Below are 15,940 nucleotides of genomic sequence, written 5' to 3' on the forward strand. Positions count from 1 at the left end.
GGAGTACAAAAATATTGAGGAACACAGGAAGAGGAGAGATTTCCCCAAAATACTTCCCATGAATAATGCAATGAAATAATGGGACCCATACACCAGGCATGTTGGACCACCGACACAGCACACTATTGTTTACTCAAAAGCGCACACACACAGACACACACACGCACATACACATAGTTTATCCCTCAAGATTATCTCTCCAATCTCAGCTCTACTAAAATATTAAAATACAACCCATGGAAAAGATTTGGATGAAATCCGTCTCCTGCTGATGGTTCACATTTTATTACTGATGTACATCTGATAACAGACATCTCCTTATCTGTGTTACCAATATATTTATTCATATTGATTTATGGAAATCATTTCCAGTTTTCCTCACGGCACGTAAAGGGGACTTGGTTGTGGGTGTGTGATGAGTGTACGTGTGTGGGCGTTGGTACCTGTTGTGGCGGTGGTCGAGGCTGCAGGTAGGGGCTCTGGGTCGGGCCCGGTGGGGTCTGCTGAGGGGGGCTGAAGTACGGAGGGGTTCCCTGCTGCCCCGCCTGCTGCTGCTGCTGCTGCTGCTGCTGGCTGTAACCCGCCATCCCCTGCTGGCCATATGGCGCCACCTGCTGAAACGACCAATCAGACAACGGTTAGATATTAAGGTCACGGCCAACGCTGGAGCAAAACTTTCTCTTTAGATTAAAACTAATGCAGAGAGGCTGTCAGGTGCAATAAGCAGGCTATCACAGCAGGTGCTAGGTAATGTAGAAGAAGAGTCGTCTAAACTACATCCCTTTGGACTGAATAAAAACAAAAACATGCCTACACAAACTGGCCTCTCTCCATATCCCACTCCGTCTGATTGTCTCTCAGCTGAAGTTCTTAATTTAGCTCTGACCAGGCTGACACCGTCTCCCAGCAGTCCTCTGCCTAATGAACTCCCACTGCAGAGAAGGCTGACTTTATATCCTCCTGCTTGCCAAATGCATCCTCCTCTGTACATTATCCCCGGCTCGCTCTGCTCACAGATGGGATGAGGTGCGCTGGATATTACCGCTGGCCCGTCGCAGGCCGTAACCCTAATGAGGGACACATGGATGAGCCGGGGCGTTCCAGAGCCGCGCAGTTAAAAAAACTAACCGGTGAGGGCGAAGCCACGCCAAGTCCCGATGCTGCATTACACGGTGGTTGTGGGAGGGAATGTGAACAGGGAGTGCGTGTAACAAGCTGGCACCAATACAAATGTAGTCCAAATCCCTCCTTGTCGTTTGTTATGACTACAGACAGCGCCAGGTGCTCCTCACTCCTCTAAGGATTTCCTATGGAGGCTGGGGTTTTCCCATTCACTCATTCAGTATACCCACACACGCAGCCAAGTACAGACTATTAAACAACATTTACGACTGCTGGTGGAGCAATCTGACAGCACTTTTCGTGTCATATTTTTTCCCCCATCATGTCATGTTGCCGTTTTTATTCAGTGACGACCAAAAGTCCTGCCACAGACTCATTAAACGAGCGCGCAGGCTGTAATTTTGGGTCGCGTGTAAAGCGCACAGTCCACCTTCAGCTTCTGCCCGCAGTCCTAAACTTTGAAATGTCCCTTTAAATCTTCCTTGGCAGGCTTGGCGAAGTAAAACTCTGTCTGTCAGAGTGATTTATACCTCAAATGATGGTATTACAGGAGACTCCGTCGTGACGTAACGTAAAAGCTACTACTGTCTTGTCAGATGGAAAGCAAAGAGTTGTTTTACAGTGATGGTTATGAGTAAGTAACTACTCATAAAAGCCCTGTTAAAACGGATGGCACGTGTGGAAGAGAGTGAAATGTGATCTGGCTGCAGAGGCCAAGTAGACATTAATACATGTGAAATAGTTTTGAAGAGTAAGTTCCTTTGAGTGGGCGTTAAAAAAAAAGTCTTCTCTTGACGCTGGCAGAAGCTTTTTGACTCTCTGAATAGAGATGATTGGACAATGTAGAATAGTTTTCACTTCAATGGAAATCTGATTAGAAAGGACAGGTCTGTGTGTGCAGAGTGTGTGTGTTGTGCTCAGAGTGTGAGAGTGTCATTAGGCCGATGAGACAGACAGACAGGGTGAGATCAGTCTAGCTGGCAGAGAGGTTAATAGCATGGCCCCGCTCATGCCAACAGCACCGCTGGATTCATTACTGCCAGCCGGGCCAGCACACACACACACTTACTCACACCGCACTCACATACCGATGTACTCAAATTAATGCACAGGAATCAAAGTTGTCTGTATGTAGGGATTTGTTAAAATAGGAAAGACAAACATGCTCTCTCACACACACTAACATCATTAGATTTGGATCAAAGCCACTCTGATAAAACAGCAGCGACTCTATCCAGCGATCAGTGATGACAGGCTGGTGTAACACACTGCGTCTCAACTGGAACACTACTGTTCTGGGATTGGGGAGGATTAGGTCGCCCTGGAGATGGAGACCAGACAACCGTGGGTGGGTTCCTTTCTTAGACAAATACAATGACAGGCAGACAGACAGATACGGGCAGACATTGACTGATACACACAGGAATAGATGGGTAGAAAGGTGTAGATAGGGGGGAAAGACAAAACGCATAAAAAAGGGTTATCAGAGGATCGTTTCTTAGGTTTGTGCCTCCAAAAAAAAACCCTCTTGGTGCTATAAATATCCTCGTAACAAATCTTGAAAAGCTTATGAATAAATAATAAACGACACCAGTTTCTCTTGTCTTTAAAATTGCCAGTTTGAGTTGCCGAGACTTATATGTTAAAATACACCTGGGACACAGAAAGCAAGCGTGCTGAACGAGAGAGCTCGAACAAAACCAAATTTACGCGTGCTGTTTTTTTGTGCTTTATGTGTCATGTTATGTGATTCTTTATTCCTGGAATAAGCGTGTAAAATTCAGGAACTCTTGCTTCATTTTGAGCCACTGATGTGCAAATATACTGGGTCAAAACCTTTTCAGAAGGTAACAAAAGACCTTTCTCACAGCAGACATTTTGGCACGTAATAGTACAAAAAGCATAGGTGTCATTAACAGCATTAACGATGCCTGCAGAGCATTTAGTTTTGATGGTTCAGGGCCCTTGCATTATGCATGCCGGCTCACTGGAATGGCTTACTGGGACCCTTAAAGGGAACAGAGCCGGTGGAACATTATTAATCTAACAAGCGCTGTAACACCTGTGCTTCTCCTGCCATGACAAGCAGAAACGTCTGCTGGGAAAAAAAAGGTCTGTCAGCACTGGAAGGGACTTGTGCGACTGGAGACAAATCTGGCAACTTTTTCCAGCAATTAGGGAAAAAGGTATATTTATACAGTTTTTAAGTAAGCGGCGAAACTTCAGTGTAGTTGATGATGTTTTTAATGAGTTTTCCTGCCTGATGATTTATTTTTTATTTTTGTCTCGAACAAACATCGTGCCATCTGTCGTGATCACCTGTCTCCTGATAGGTCTTGACTTCTCAAACATGTAAGTGCCTCTAAATAAACAACAGCATGCATCATTCTCTTGAGCCCCTTCACACATGCAGTGCACTCATGAAAATGTCCCGACATTTTCCATGTGTGAAATATTTTCACTCTGACTTTTCCCTGCCAGCCTACTAGTAAAATTTCTGCAGGAAATCGGGGTGAGCTGAGCGTGAACGTGGCAGGTAAAAGTCAGGAACATTCACCACAAGTAGGTGTGCGGAGTGATGACGTCTATATCATGCGACTGGTGTTGGGAATTACGGCTCTTTGACAGGAGCTGGACCTTATGGCTCCATTCCTTTCAGACAGCTGCCCACTCTATTCTCCCGTGTCAACACACCCATTTTTAAAATTCTGCGCTTTTAAAATATAAAAGGAAACGGCAGAATAATGAAGGATTAGTTAATCATTGTCATTGACTTGCCAATAATTTATGATACAACCCTGTATGACTACAGAGAAAACACAACAAACTTGGCGGAGGGTTATAATGTTGCTCACCGTCGTCACTATGTTGTGGTGACATGATTCCGCTGCACGTGACATAGCATAGCGGAGCGTCAGTTGAAAAAAGCTGCCTGTGTTAATCCGGCTTAAAGGGGAGTGGATCTAGGGCGGGCAGTGAAATTTGGGCACAACTGTAAAAAGAACGGCTCCCACCTACGACTCGGTTCCCGTCGTCCGCACCAAAGAGCCGTTCAAAAGAATCGGATCGTTCGCGAACATCACAATGCTAACCAAAAGAGCGGCACATAACAGGAGGATTAAAAACACCCGAGGATGAAGAAGAGGGAGCATTTATAAGACGACAAGAGCAAAGATGTCTGCAAGTTTCTGGCTGCAAGGGCTGAAGCCGAAATTGTTGGCCAGTTGCGGGGACTTCTGCGGCGTACAACCCCGGGAGAATCAGGGACAATCTGCTGCTGTGAGAGACTCGTGTGAAAGGGCAAGTCTGGAAAAGTTTTGGGAAATTGTCAGGAGGGCATGAATGAAAAGGGCTTTGGTTATATGGGGTATAACAAACACCCAACCACACAGAGAACCCAGGTTTCTCAGAGGACTAATTATATCAACTTTCGGATAGGTAATAATCATCCTAGAGGGTTATTCATTCATTGGCATCATTAAAACCATGAAGCTGGGAACTTTCAGCATCACTCTCCGTGAGCTGTAAAGGTTGTTGATGACGCATTATCATCATCAGATGCCGGTACACATGACTGCATGGTCTGTTTTTATATGAAAACGCTACAGATCGCTTGTTTAAACACTATGAAATAAAAGGTATAAAAGGTATTCATAATCATGGCCAAAGGTGCTCACTGTAAATGCAGCCCTGAACTCTTTATTAGCGAAACTTTTACAGGGACCTTTAAGGAACGTCCGTTTTCGGTGTATTCAAGAGGAGAGACTGACAGATATCCAAGCAGGAAGACAGGCAATCTGGTAAGCAAGCAGAGGAGACAGACATGGAGACAAACAGAAAAAAGAGACAGAAATACCATCAGTCAGTCAATCAAATAGGCAGAGAGAGAGCAGGCAGACTGCAGGTCTAACAAGTAGCAACCTGTCACTGTGGCTTTGGGAGGGAAGAAAGAGTCATTCAATTGCAGCTTCTGTTTGATCGCTGGGGGCGACTGTTTGAATGTACTGTACCTACTGAGTACACACCAGCTCGCTGAAACCTGATTCCCTTTGACTGAGAATATGCTTAGTGATAAACACGCTTGCTGTGCTGTTGCTTATACCAATAAAAATAACTGCTGGAAGTAGAAAATAAGACCATTTTCTGCCTTTTTCCTCCACTCAGGTGTGAGGAAGCAGACAAAATAACAGGGTGATTTATCCGCAGCGACTTGGCAGGCGCACAGTGTCAAATAAATGTCTGTAATGAAATGACAACAGATGTGAAGTGCTGTAGGGAGAAATGACGCAGAATAGACGTCCTGTGAAGCAAATAATTCACCATAAACTGCAGAAACAGTGTGATGAAAACAAAAGCCTTGGCGGCATATTAAGATACAAAGACACAAACACTCGCAAACACTGAGAGGAACTCAATCAAAAATCTATCAAAACAAGAGTCAGATGAAAAGGCAGACAATATCTTCCTGCTCTGCAAGTGGAGAGAACAAATAGCCCCGCTCACCCTCATCCCTGACAGTAGTGTGTGTGTGTATGAGCACACGTGTGTGTGCCTTAAATCAGCCGTTTAAAAACCTTGCACGGAACAAGGCACTGCTTGTAATTCAATTGGGCCAATGAGCAATGGACAGGAATTTTCATAATTCTGTCGGAGTGGCGACACGGCTGGCTGGCGACCGGGACCACAGGTCGCCCGTTTTGAGTGACAGATGGGCTCAGCCAACCAGAGCGCTAAGCAGAGCCACCACCCTTAATGCACACACATACACATGGAGGCATGACAGGCTCCACATAAGCATTAGCATGCTGTCATGCTAGTCAGCCAACACTAAGTCAAAAGTCAGCTTGAAATAGAAGAAGGAAATAAAGAAAGGGGTAAAAATAAGAAAGAGTGCGATGAGCTGACAAAGAGTAAAGCAGAAAAGAAGCATGAAACAGACATGAGAAGAGACACGGAGACGGTGGCAAAGGAAGATGTTAAGAGAGGCAGAGATGGAGAGATAGGCTGAAGGGAGATAGAGGAATGGTGTTACAGACAGAGATACTTAAAGGGATGGATAAAGCGATGTCTCACATGATAAAGACAGAGAGAGACAGATAAAGACGGTGATGCAGACAGAGAGATATGTGAAGAGAAAGAGACGACACAGACAAGTGTAAAAAGCAGAGGAAGAGGAGCCTTAGAGGAGGGATGAGATAATGTGAAATAATGATGAAGATGAATGGAGGGAGGAAGGAAAGAGAGCTTCAGTGGAGCTTTAAGTTCTCTTATACTCACATCATTTGAGGAACGTATAGTAGACGCAGAGAGGAAGAGACAGGTGGGAATTATAGATCCCACTGCTCTGATTGGCAGCAGGAGCACCAGGTGAAAGTAATTAATCAATTAACGAGCTGGGAAAGAGCAGCAGCAGTATGAATGGAAAGTGTTGGCTTGGTTCCATACGACACGCTAATGTGGAGCAGAAAGGTCACAAAACTGAATATGTACATTCAAACATACTAGTAACACGTTTTAATGAAATTTTGGTTTTATTTTTAAGTGCGCAGTTGATGCAAACTATTGTCCAACAATGTGAAACACAAAGGAAAAGGAGGTCACAGCTGCAAAACATGGCAGAAGATGGTCGGACAGTTCTAGAAAGATCTTAAAAAACCCCCACAAAAACCAAATATAACACTTTTTTAAGCATTTATCATGAATAGGTCACAGTTTGATTGATGTACAATTACTATGTAGTATGGATTTGGCACACTGACTGTTTGCGTTGTGTAACAGTGTTGCGTCAGGTGATCACTGACACGCATGTCTCCAACAGAAAGGTGGCGCTATGCTGTGTCCCAATTCTATACTGCATGCTAAAAGTACAGCACTTTATGTACTATATGCTTATACTCGCAGTTCACTGTTGAGTCTATTTCTGTGTGGGTACGGGTCAGGGTGCTCTTTTACATGTTAGTTTTTTGTGTAATCATGTGTGTCTTTGGGGTAATGTCTAGTCTACTTTTACTGTCAATGTCTTCTTATGATTTTATTGTTTTACTTACCTGCCCAGGGACTACAGGCGGAAAATAGCAATTTGCTAAAACCCTGAGCAATACACCTTTCCTTGTTTTATATAAGGTTAATGTTTTTTGTGCATTGTCCCTGCTCAAATAAAGACACATGACATAACATAGTATGGACCGAGAAAACGCATTGCTGTTGTGGCTCCGTAGCTGTTTGACACCCCTGATCTATACACATGAAAGTGACAACAAGCAGATAAAAATAATGCTAACAAATCATCCAAAGTCCTGCAGAGACTGTGAGCACAGCGGGGTAAATAAAAAGCTATAATGTTAGTGGTACATTATATTTATATACTGCAAATACCAACTCTATACGTGCTTTGCTAACATTAGCATACATTACACTAAAAGCCCAATGTCATCTATTCAGACTGACATCTGATAACCAAGCTAAACATGTCTTTTATTAGTTGGACTTAATCATACAAGGATAAAGATTGATGAAGAACCTGTTGTAGCAAGTTAGGTGTGTTTATCGTGATGTTACACATATTTCTTTCTTTGTTTTCAGCGAGTAAATCTTCTTGAACAGCCTTGAAGCGATTTGGAGGTGCCACTCAATTATATACTTAAGGTGCGTTAAGGACAGAGAGCTGCAGGATTATTATTGTACCAACTGACTGACAACTGCTCTTTAAAAAATACAATTACACACACACGGGTTAATCACAGCATCACTGGAGGGATGGATGTGAATATGCAAGAGCCGACTAAATTAAAATAATTGCATTTGTAAACAGAGTGCAAAATGATGCACAGGATTTTTTCATATTCACACTCTCCAGCAGTTCAGCGAATGTGAAGCCTAACTTAAAGGCAGATAATGAAAGGAAATTTCAGCAAGGGAGCGCAGCAGGGAAACAGTTAGGGAGAAATGGCACTGTTGACAGATCTGTCAATCAAAAGAATGAAAAAGTAAACCGGCATCAAAATAACTCTGACAACTGTGGCAGTCGTCTCATCTCTCTTTCTTAAGCTGCTCTGCCATATCTGGCTGCAGCGTTTAAATGATCCAACTGTAACAGTTTTCTGTTGACCTGCATCTTTTCTTTTTCTCTTCTGTCTGATCTGTCGCACGTTAAAATCTCTGCCTGTTACAAAAATGCTCCTTTGTTTGGATTTAAAGAAAGTAAACCAAAGAATGTAAAGTGTTATAAAAGCTGGGGTGTTTAATAACTGAAGAATAACATTTTCTACAGTAATGTCTCCTGTATTGACTGATGGTAAACAATGTAATGTTTCCTAACTTGTGATAAACTCAGTGATGCTGTTTGGTGATATTACTTACATAAAATAATTGAACAAGAAAGCGTAGGTGACGATCTGAAGCTGGGAATTTTTTTATAGCAATTGTTGTTTTTCTTAATAATTGATCTTAGGTGGAAAACTCGATACTGTACATTTCCAGGAAAGATTTGGGGAAAAAAATTGTTCAAATGTTTCTGTAAAAACATACTGCAATGTGTCTGACAGTTGTGATATCTTTAGATAAAAGTGAAACAATGAATCTCCACTAAAGGTGATCATTCTTATGAAATTATTAAGAAATTATTATGAAATTATTAAAGCTCCCTCGAGGAGTTTTTTTTGCTGGAAATGAAACAGACTGAAATTAATTCTGATGACTCTATACGAGCTACAAAAGCAAACCAGAACATCAGCGACAAGATTGATTATTTCTAATTTCCAATGCCTGAAACTGCTGGTAATGGGTAGGTGTCAGACAAAGCGATTAACTGCACGCTGCCTTTGTTTACATTTTCCAGGGCAACATTTTTTGGACAAAAACAGGACAAAATCAGCAAAGAGATAACAGGTACGGCTTTGTCCACAGGGGGCGCCAAAATCAACACCAAAAAAATCCTTACAGGAGCTTTAAATAAAAATGTATTGTACTTCTTTAACCTATTATAATCAGCATCTTATGGATCATGATGTACACTATTTGTATAATTTTAGTATAGTAAGATGCTTTTATTTCATATTGTGAATTTGATACATGACGGCAATCCATGACCAAAACATCGTCTTTACTTCGCTTAACTCGGACTTTGTGCGACAATTCAACTTATTTTACTCTTTCTGTTTGACCACACTTAGCTTGTAGAAAGCTAGTCCTTTTTTTTTTTTTTAAAGATTATTCTTTTGGCTTTTGCCTTTATCACATAGGACAGCTGACGAGAGAAAGGAAATGTGGGATGTGGAGAGATAGGGGGATGACATGCACCAAATAGATCGGCACACCGTGAGTCAAACCTGCGATCAGTGAGTCGAGGACTGTGGCCTCTATACACGGGGCGCCTGCTCTACCAACTGAGCTAAACCAGCGCCCCAAAAGATAGTTTTAATGCTGCAACAAGCTTTGAAACGTATATGTTCAAGACGTTTGAACTATCAGAACCCTGAACAAATTTTGCAGCAACACAGGTGCATTCATGACAACAACACAGTGACTATGTTGGTCTGGTCTGTCACTGGGAATAAGGATATATCCCATTTCCTCACTTTTGTAACATACAAAATTGGCATCCAAAGAAACACACAAGTACTTGCAGCTGACATGAGGTCATCGTCACATTCGCGACCGAAACAAATCAAGCAGCATCTTCAGCTCTCAGTGTCGATAACATCAGCCGCTCAATGCCAGCACCACTCTGGCGCTCTCATCTGTATACGGAACGAGCCAGGAACACCGTGGCTGGTTTGTGGATCGCAGGCGAAGGTGAGTCCCTTAATGAAATGTGAGGATCAGCATCAACAGGCTCATGATTGAACATAAGGGAAGGAAAGAGGGGATGCATCAGCGTACTCGTCACTGCCCTCGTATCTCTCCCCCTTCCAAGGTGATGGCGCTCTCGGGGCGTCCTATACCTCTCTTGGATGTCTCCTTTCCTCGCTCCTCCCCCTCCTTGTACATCGGCCCTCGACGCTTTAAGGAAAGAGCTCTGGATCGTGACGTGCCTGTAACTTGCACATCAAATTGAGACTAAATATAAAAATACAGACACAGTCACATTGAAGCAACAAAGAAAAACTAGGCTGCAGATGAATTAACTGTTTTTTTTTTTCATATGAAGCATGGTGCACTTCATATACGGCAGGGTTTTTATTCCCAAATGAAAACACAAGCCCGTCTATTCAAAGATTATGACTTATCGACCTGCTGATAACATCAACATCGCGCTGACGAAAGCGAGCAGATAGAGTAGCTTTCCGCTGATAGACACGCAGGCGTATTTTTCTATATTTTCATCTCGGATCCCTTTTTCTGAACACTGCCAAACGCTGCTCTCTGCCCCCTGTCTGTCTTCCTTTATTTCCCCCCTCTCTCTTAGTCTCTGTTTTTCTGCTCACATCAATTGATGGCTGGCTGCAACGAGCGCTGCCTGTGTTGTTCCAAGCCGAGCCGTAATGGAGACATTTGGAGAGGCAGAGCGGGGCAGGTTAATGCTCTCTGTAATGTGTGTGTGAACAGCGATTTATTTTTTTATTTTTTTTATTTTGTGTGTGTGTGTGTGCGCGAGAGAGAGAGCCTCTGGGCCCCGTGCCACAAGCTCCAAATGTTTTCCCCTACTAAACTCCTGACCCCAATCTGGGGCCAAGAAAGACAGAGGAGAGAGGGGAAATTGAGAAAGAGGGAGAGAGGGAAAAAAGCAAGTGTGATTCATTTGGGGGAGGTGGGGGAGTAAAAAATGGATCTGAATGAGCGAGGGAGGGAGGGGAGAAAGTGCAGCTGCTGATACTGAAGGAGTTTTAGCAAAATGTTCCAGAGAAAGGCAGCGTCGATCACCTGAATCACAGAATTTCTCAGCGTTTAAGTTGGAAATTAAGCGAGGAAAAGGATGCAACTCGAACTAAATCCAGCCCTGCGAGATAGGAAATAATCCTCATTAAATTAGAAGACAGAGAAAAAGGAAAGAAGGCTTTTCGAATCATGTAAACATCACAATTCAGCACCAAATAGCCCTAAAAACGTCTCTCAGATCAATCATATCTGCACACGGCGGCCTCGGCTCGTTTTTCACCGCTCGCTGTGATGACAGGCTCGAACTTGTGTAGGAGTCATGTCAATTACATCTGAACAGGCAGAAGGGAGGGAGGGAGGGAGCGAGGGAGACGAGGAGGGGAGGGTGGGGGTTCTAGTTGAAACACGCTTGTTCACCATTAGCGGTCGACACCAGCTCGGGAGATTATACTCGTATTTAACATCCCCTGCTGTGAGGCTGTCTTGGATGCTGACGCTCTGAGGTGCCGCTGTGTTAAATGACGGTGACACAATGCGGAGCGTCGAGTTCTCTCGGGTCAGCGTGGATGCTGTGCGGAGTGTTAGGCATGTGATGTGAAGATGACGGGGTAAAAGGGTTACCTGCAGGTAGGCCTGTGTTGTTGGTGACACATTTGGAAGGATCGCAACCCTCCGACACTATCGCTTAACTTTACCTTTCCCTCTCCTTGTGTCAACACCTCGCTGTAGTCTTAGATATAACTCAAACTGCGGTGAGGAGTTGATTCAACTACTATTAAAGTTGTATTGTATCACACTGAGAGGTGTTTCTATTATTTTCTCCACCTTATTCATATCGATTAGTCTCCTCCTGAATAATACAAACACCTCTCTGTGTAGCGCAACCGTACCACAAACTACATCCTACAAAATGGCTATTAAAATGATTCAACAACGCTCTAAAACCGTAAAAAAAAATAACATTATAAGCTTCGTAAAGTGAGGAATGATTGCACAACTGTGGTATTAGACTGCATTAGGACTGCAGCTGTTAAATGGAAATACAATAAACTAATATTTATTTACTTTGAGGTTAATAAACATCTTGTTTAACTCAGTCGCGAAGAAAGAGACCAAAAGATCTATCATTTGTTCTAGCCTGAATTTAAAGGGATGTTTTAGACTAAAACTTGTAGGAAGGAAGGAATACAGCTCCAGCAGAGGCTTCGTGTTGTTTGTTTAATACTAATCTGCTAATTACAGTATATTCTCTGCAGATCAGTGTTCATTTTGGCTGCTATTTTAGTTTTAGTCTTTAGGCGAAAATGCATATCTCTCTCGTCTCGTCTTCACGTTTGCTTCAGGTAAAATGAACACTTTAAATATCGGCAGATCATCCAAACAGTAAAAGATGTGGACACAGCAGGATCCTGTTTTTATACTTGGTCCTCATTTCCTTCCTGGTTTTGCAGCAAACACGCAGATGATAAACTTGATGTCTGTCGGTATTTATCACAGATTCAATGAAATCAGTACATTAATTTGAATATTTGGCCAAATAAAGTTATTTCCACGTATTTTTCATGAAGTACAAGTATCTGACCTAAGTCAAAGTTAAAGAGTTTTACTGTATGTAGTTGTTACATTAGAAATAAACAGGGGCACTGAGAGCGTTTCGTGTGGTAAAATAAAAACATTAAACGTATTAAAACCGGAATTGTCCTGCAGCTTGACCTCTCTTGCCTTATTTGCAGCAGCAGTGTTGTTTTTTACCTTAACAACTTTTATACATTCGTCACAGCTTCTCATTTAAACAGTCCGACTAAAGCAGAAAGCCAATGATTGCTCCTTGTTTGGAGGGCTTTTTGCCTTTATTTGATAGGACAGCTGAAGAGAGACAGGACCTCTGGGAGGAGAGAGTGAGTGCACCGAATGATAGGCAGACTGGAGTCCAACCTGCGATCAGTGCGTTGAGGACTGCTGCCTCTGTACATGGGACGCCCGCTCTAACAACTGAGCAAAACCAGCACCTTAAATCACTAGCTCCTGATCGCTCCTTTTTGAGCTGAAGAAGCGTTAAATGACGTGTAAAACGCCCCTTTTTCTGCGGGTGCGAACAGAGCCCGATGCTGAAAGCCTCAGTTAACAGAGAAAGTTCATAACCACCTTCATGATACCTGTTATCTCTAACTGGTGCTTGAGGCTTTAAAATATGGATTTGGAATGTCCGACAATATTTTAGTCCCGCCTCATCTCATTAATGAAAATAAAACTTACATGTCGTCAGAGTTTTTATTATTATAGATCTACTTTTAGCTCGTCAGCATCTCGTCTTCCTATGGAAAAAGATTCGTTGACGAACATTTAATGTCATAATTGTCGTTAACGAAATGAACACTGCTGCTGATAGTTTAATAACAAACTTAATATTTGGTCAGTGTTTTATTTGAATTGCAAAATCGTACTAAGACGTATTATTTTACTTATACTGTATGTGTATCAGATCTTTGCAGGTGTCTCAAAAGGTCAGAGGTCATTGTAAAATCATCCTTTATTTAGGTGAATCAGACATACTTTGAAGTTAGACTCAACAGTCTATACATCTGTGCTCCGTCTTCATCTTCTCCTCATACCAATCTAACACCCAAAGTCTGTATCTAGGTGAAGCCTTGATCATACCAATCAATGCCTTTTAGATCTGTTTTCAAATGTTGATGGCGTGTCACGTCTCCTCACAAACGAAGCCCCGAGAACGAGACGCCGTTGCAGACTTGACCCGTGTAAAAATCTATCTCTAATCTGAAGGAAAAAACTCACTTCTCGGTGAGCCAATTAGAGCAGCGACTAATCCCCTCGTAACTCTGTGAAAGACGCAAAGCATCCCCTTCTTTCCTCTCTCGTGCTCGCTCCCTCCGTTTCGCTGCGCTTTCATCTCCCTGCTCTTTTATCTTATCAATAGGCGCGTATAGAGCGCCGCAGACACAGAGCGTGGATCTTTCAAAAACACTCCATTTGTGACGTTTTACACCGCTTGCTTGCATTCGACACTAAATTTTATTAAATTCCAACATCACTTCACCTGCCTGAGCGGGGATGATGGAGTCTGCGGCTCATACGACTAATGCAACAACAAGGAAGAAGTGACAGCTGGGTTTGTAATCTAACTAATGGCTCACATGAGGTATAATCCACTGGGTCTTATCGTATACATCACAATGTAGTTTATATATTATGTGTATATTATGTATAGTCACTTACATGTATGTCTTCCTTTATGTTAGATCTAGCACACTTTATATTGATATAATTGATAGCATCCCTTCACGTGCTCTGTGAAATAGGAGGGGTTTTCTCCCCCCTTTCCAGTTAATGGCCACGTAGCATCGTCTCCACGTGGCGTCTGATTGGCTGAGAGCCACTCCACAGCAGCGGGGTAATAAAAGTTACAAATGAGAGCAGGCTATTAGAGCCATTGACGTGCGTAGGCTAGCTTGCTAATTAATTGATCCTGAAACTTCATCTATTTTGTAGCCAGAGAGGAACCCTTAATTAATCAGCCTTTCCATATCGTTGTACTCCTTTCTTTCAATCTTTTCCTCTCTCTTCCTTTAACCCCACCCCTTCCCTCTCTCTCTCTCCGTCCTAATGTCTTTTTTAATTGTGAGGTGAAATGCCCAGGGTCCCCGTGGGCTGGCATGGAGTGCAGGAGTTGTGGAGCAGACAGAAGAAAGAAAGTGTTGTGTGGTTGTATATCTGCTTGGTTGAGATGTGTAACCATGTGTACTTCAAGAGGCTTTCAAAAAGGGAGGGGCGGGACGAGTCTGGAGTGGTCCCCTCTGTACCCCAGCCCCTCCTCTGCCTCCATCTTTCCTGGCAGAGGGGCTGATTTATTGGGGCTTCCCAGCCATCCGTCAGAGCCAGCAGCGCTCGCTGCATTAACCCCAGAGACAACCCCAGCACCCGGGGCCCCTAAGTGCTTCCAAGTGGCCCTCGCTCTCCCCACTGCTGAGGAACCCCCCTGCCCAGGCTCAATCGATGTCGTAAATTACCCATCTAACTCCCTAAAGTCGATAGCCCACAAGATGATGTTTGGCTGGACAAGGACTTTTACAGCTTTTTGTTTTAATGGAAACTTAAAGGGCCAATGTTTTCTGGCCCTGTTAAGTTCATCTGAAAGAATTTACTTACAAATTGAACTGTAATTAAACAGGTAGGAATAGAAAGTCGAGGTTACAGTTAGTCAGACTTACTGTTGCTGGTCTTGTTGGGTATAAAGAGTTCTGTAAGCACAGGTTAAATAATATCACAAAAGATGGCAGAATTCCATTTAGCAGCATCAGTTGTCCTGCTTTGCTTATCCACAGTCACCTTGTCATGGCTGCTGGGGCATTAAAAAGAGCAGAACCATTATTCGTTTACTAGTACATCCTGCACCTTTCAGCAATGACATGTTTAAATGTTATCCTTGAAAACGGCCTAATTCAAAGTGATATGTCAAAGTGAGTATGCTGGTGGTGGGATGACCCTTGACCTGTGTCTTCATTTGGATCATGAACAGAAACTTTTAGTTAAAAGGGGCTTTCTACAGTACCATCATGGAAGTCCAGTGAAATAAAGTTCCTTATCCTTGTGACTTAATTGATTTACTGTTTATTGAGCAGGGACGGAGGATAATACATCAATTTTTTCAGGTATAGATAAAAGCAAATTTTGTTCTATAGTCCGGTCCCTGGGCGGAGGACACTTCAGAGAGATCAAAGATGGTAAATGGGCTGTACTTATATAGTGTTTTTCTAGTCTTGCGACCACTCAATGTGCTTTTACACTACATGTCACATTCACCCATTCACACACATTCACACACTGATGGCAGAGGCTGCTACGTAAAGTGCCCAACTGTCAATCGGTCTTCACATTCATACCCGATGGCTATGCCACCACGGGCAATATAGGGTTCAGTGTCTTGCCTAAGGACACTTCAACATCTAGACAGAGGGAGCTTGGGATCGAGCCGCCAACCGTT

At 43.0% G+C, this 15,940-nt stretch overlaps 1 protein-coding gene across 1 annotated transcript in view; it reads right to left on the reverse strand.

Moving 5' to 3' along the window:
- Positions 1–15,940, reverse strand: part of LOC138590840 (AT-rich interactive domain-containing protein 1B-like) — a 195,261-nt gene that overhangs the window by 147,609 nt on the left and 31,712 nt on the right. The window contains exon 3 of the mRNA XM_069661234.1: positions 444–614. Within this exon, the coding sequence (XP_069517335.1) occupies positions 444–614 (171 nt within the window). The remainder of the gene's footprint in view (positions 1–443; positions 615–15,940) is intronic.

The sequence above is a fragment of the Semicossyphus pulcher genome, unplaced genomic scaffold (assembly GCF_022749685.1).
Source record: "Semicossyphus pulcher isolate SPU_LCO1_2020_fin unplaced genomic scaffold, fSemPul1.0.p SCAF_14, whole genome shotgun sequence".
Classification (NCBI taxonomy): domain Eukaryota; kingdom Metazoa; phylum Chordata; class Actinopteri; order Labriformes; family Labridae; genus Semicossyphus; species Semicossyphus pulcher.